The following is a 4,420-nucleotide window of genomic DNA, read 5'->3' as shown; positions in this document are numbered from 1 at the left end:
GGAGAGTGATACCGTTACCATGGAGTTATGTAAATTGTTGGATTACTCGTCCCTGCAAATTGGAAATCATCCTTAAGGGGGAGAGGTAGCGATGGCCTCAAGATGCTTCGAGCAAAAAAACATGATAAGTAGACTGCGGATGTTTATGGATTTATAGTATCTATCCCTAAGTAATACCTAAAGAGATTGTTGAGTACGTTTGCCACTGTCTAAATTGCGTTAGTTTTTGGATGACGTTGAAAAGAAGTTTGTTGCAAAAATTTGCAAGAGGGCATGTTGAGAGTGTAGCCATCGCTGAAAAGGGAGTGCTACCCCCGGAGTTCCATCGATAGAACGAGATGGGGTGAGAACCGAGGGCAAGGTGTCACCATCCCCCGTTGGCGTAACGAGGAGTATGAAACAGGCGCAGAATCGCGTCGACTCGTCTATCAACCCCCTTGTTCCTTCTAAGGTCAAATAGTTGGGGTGGTAACGGGGACCGGCGCTCCGCGACGATCAGAAATCGTCTATTTGCCTTCGACGGAACCCGTAGCTGTATTTCTCCGAGAATGGAGACGAAAAACTGAGGGTGGTTTTATACCAAAGACGACAAATTACGCGATCACAAAATTAAGTATTAGTCATTCCGGTCTACAGTACTATATTCATTTGAAATAATTCAATCTCGAATGTTTTCACTCGATATCCCTCCTGATATTGGCACCACATCGCCACGATTCGATACTCGTTTTACTTCACAGCAAACCAATATCGGTACTGCAAACGATTCAGACAACCTGCAAGTGTACTACAGTGAATTTAAGGTTATTCCTAAACACACAACACCAGTCTGATCCACTTAGAATTTCATTTAAAAAGCAAGAACAGATTGAGTTTCCGATGAGACCCTCTCAGTTCTTCCTTCCCGATGATGAAGATGGCGTGACTCTAGACGACATACTGATTTTCCTGGGCAAGTATTAGGATCAAACAGAAATTTTGTTCATGGTGTTCAGAGTGACATAAGCACACAGTGTATTGTATACATATACAATGGAGCTAATAGAATAAAGTCTGATCGATCCAGGCGAGTTCGGGACCTATCAGAGGTACCTTTTCGGATCGCTGACGATATTCTGCATGTTTCTCTCGTTCGTCTACTTCACGCAAGCGTTCCTCACCGTTCTGCCGAAAGAATACTGGTGTCGGTTGCCGTTGGTGGACGGTGTATCGGAGGAACGGCTGCGGGACATCATGATACCAAGCTCGAAATTGGTACCGAACGAGGGCCACCATCTGCCCTACTCGAGGTGCTGGATCTACGATCTGCCCGTCGAGGAGGTGCTCGCCGTGGACGAACCGAACGAGAGTTGGCCGTTGAAGAGATGCACCGAGTGGAATTTCAAAATCAGCCGTGACGACGTGCCTTACATGTCCGTTGCCGCGGAACAAAATTGGGTAACTCGTTCTTTCGACTTTATTAGAACAAGATTCACGAGAATCTTGACATTTGGTCTCGAATTCTTTTTCTCTTTAAAAGGTTAATTCACTCGGACGACGCCTTGAAAGCATAGGTATCTTTGTGAATTTTTTTCTGGGAATACAATAAAGTAAATTGGAAATCGGTTGCAAAGCCTGTAATATGTATATTGTCAAATATACAAACACATTTTTATTTCATACAAAATGGCAGTGCTGGTGCCGCTTCTATAGTATACAACAGATTCACCAGAGCTCCTTAACAGAAACTTTGACAGCAATAATTCGAGAATCGATTGATAAAGTATCGAAGTAATGCGGTCTAAAGGTATAAACCAGAATTTCACACGCGATTTTCAATCGCAGGTCTGCGACGAAGCGTACAAGACGCACCTCGCCCAGAGCATCTTCTTCGTCGGCTCAATCGTCGGCGGTTTCCTGTTCGGCTGGGTGGCCGACAAATACGGCCGTATACCGGTTCTCGTCGCGACGAACATGATCGGTTTCGTCGGCGGTCTGAGCACCGTCTACATCAATTATTTCTGGCAGTTCTGCGCCTGCCGATTCGTCGTCGGTCTCGCCTACGATAACACATTCGTGATGGCTTACATACTCGTGCTGGAGTACGTGGGACCAAAATGGCGTACGTTCACCGCAAACATATCCTACGGGATATTCTTCACCCTCGGCACGATGTCACTGCCGTGGCTGTCGTATAATATCGCCAACTGGAGGACGTTCGCCGTGGTCACCTGTCTGCCGTTGGTCATTGCACTTGCGGCGCCACATTTTATCCCGGAAAGTGTCAGGTCAGTCGAGTATTTCCTCCACTTCTCTCTACTCTACTCTCTACTCTATCCACTACTCTGATCTCTACTCTACCGCTGTTCAATCCCCTCGATAATTTATAACACCGTGACAAAACAGAAAAACACTAAGAACCATCCACCGAGTTCATTTTAAACCAAAACTAAATATTACAAACCGACACGTTAATGCACGTACAATGCAAAAGGTGGTTGATCAGCCAGGGACAGGTCGAGAAGGGGATCCGTATCATCGCGAAGATCGAAAAGGTGAATCGAATGACGATACCAAGTGACATCTATCAGATGTTCGTCGACGACTGCGCGAGAACAGCCGACATACTCGCAGCGGAGGACCATTCGATTCTGGATCTTCTTCGAACAAAACGTCTCAGGTAGTCTTGTGTTGTTGATCGAACCGTCGAAATTGTGTCTTCGTTATTATACGCGACAACAAATGGGGAAAAAATTGGTCGTCGACAGAAGAATAACAATATTGCTGACGCTATCCTGGGGTATCATCCAGATGTCCTACGACGGTCATATCAGGTGTCTCGACGATCTCGGCATGAATATCTTCACCACGTTCACGATCGCCTCAGCCACCGAGTTCCCGGCTGTTCTGTTGGTCACCTATATATTGGACGTACTAGGACGTAGATGGACGTTGTTCAGCGCGGTGATCCTCTCCGGACTTACGACGTTCGTGATCTGCGGACGATTCTTCATCAACATCGCCTCAAACATTGCGATGCAGTACGCAGCGGAATTGTTGCCGACGGTGGTCCGAGGGAAGGGTGTGGCGGTGATACACGTGATGGGATACGTCACGTCCATAATCAGCCCGTTCATCGCGTTCTCCAACAGGATCCTGCACAATCTGCCTATGATCATACTCGGGATCTCGTGCATATGCGCCGGGATACTCTGTCTGTTCTTGCCGGAGACGCTGATGGAACAATTGCCGCAGAATTTGACGGTGAGCGGACAATAATAATACAATGAATCGTCGATGAGTGTTCGAAGCTTCCTCGGCACTGACAAGGGAAGGGTACGACCTTTCCCCTTGATTCGATGAATCAAATTCTTCCGGTTTGTTTGTTTTCTTTTTTTTCGTTTTCTAAACACATTTTTTAGTCTATATCCAATATATATTTCTCCTAACAATTATTTATTTAAATATTTTTAATACGTATTTAAATATGGTATTAAGTGCTGGGGATGGCGTTTGGACTGTCATCGATGATATATTGTACTTCTGTGTTACAACGCCGCATCAAGCTCTCTCGGTTTTGTTCAAGGACGGCGAATTGTTCGGGATCAACCAATCGTTCTGGGACACTCCGTTCACACGAAAGAAACCGCCAGAACCGAGAGGCCACCATATGCACGCAAGACGTCCAGCTTCCAGGCCGGCGTTGTTGCGTAGCAGCATGATTTCCGGTTCGTTGGGCGACAGCAGGAGAATCTCCGTTATCCAGAGTAAAATGAGCCTCGCCAGGATCGGGCAGTCGTGGAGCCAACCCGCGGAATCGGCCAAAACCAGTCAGGGAACATCTCAAGCGAGCGGAACAAGTCTCGTAACAGAGTGAATCAACTGTTTTTTTTAACATTTACTAATCTCTATCGAATTTTCTTTAAGAATTGAAAGACCAATAACAGAAACGAATCCAAGCCACAGACGTAGGGCTTTCTTCTCGCAACGAAAAACTTGTCTCTATAAAAATAATCCTCTGTTCTTTGGAAACTTCTCTAAACATTTTTAATAAGTTAAGTTTCTTTTACTTTAACCCGTCTTCTGGCCTATAATCGAATTGGAAATGCATTTAAAATCGTGAAAATTCCCATTTCAGAGACCAACTTACGATCACAAATATTTTCACAGACTTCCATTTCATTGAAATCTTCGATTCAATAATTTACAAAATACACACTAACAATTTCACTTGTTATCTGTTTCAAGTCGACCTGCATCCCCCGAGAAGAAGAAAAAGAAAGATCCTGTCGCGTAATTGATCCGAGCAGTCTCGTAAGAAGCTACCTGAGATGTTAAATATTTCCAGTACAATTTCATTCGGAACGTGCTCTCTGGTGTATTTCTTCGGGTGTAGGTATATTAACGGTGGGTTCGAAGTACAGCGGACGAGGATTTGGAC

At 45.2% G+C, this 4,420-nt stretch overlaps 1 protein-coding gene across 1 annotated transcript; it reads left to right on the top strand.

Moving 5' to 3' along the window:
- Positions 1 to 338: 338 nt before the first annotated feature.
- On the top strand, positions 339 to 3,856 carry LOC107194241 (organic cation transporter protein-like). Its single transcript, XM_015583832.1, has 7 exons — positions 339 to 343; positions 741 to 952; positions 1,067 to 1,437; positions 1,825 to 2,267; positions 2,474 to 2,659; positions 2,748 to 3,243; positions 3,566 to 3,856. Exons 1-7 carry the CDS (start codon positions 339 to 341, stop codon positions 3,854 to 3,856), a joined length of 2,004 nt encoding a protein of 667 aa, XP_015439318.1.
- Positions 3,857 to 4,420: the final 564 nt, after the last annotated feature.

This window comes from Dufourea novaeangliae, unplaced genomic scaffold, assembly GCF_001272555.1.
Source record: "Dufourea novaeangliae isolate 0120121106 unplaced genomic scaffold, ASM127255v1 scaffold28, whole genome shotgun sequence".
Taxonomy (NCBI): Eukaryota; Metazoa; Arthropoda; class Insecta; order Hymenoptera; family Halictidae; genus Dufourea; species Dufourea novaeangliae.
Note: the sequence above shows the minus strand (reverse complement) of the source record. Positions and strands in the feature narration are given on the sequence as shown.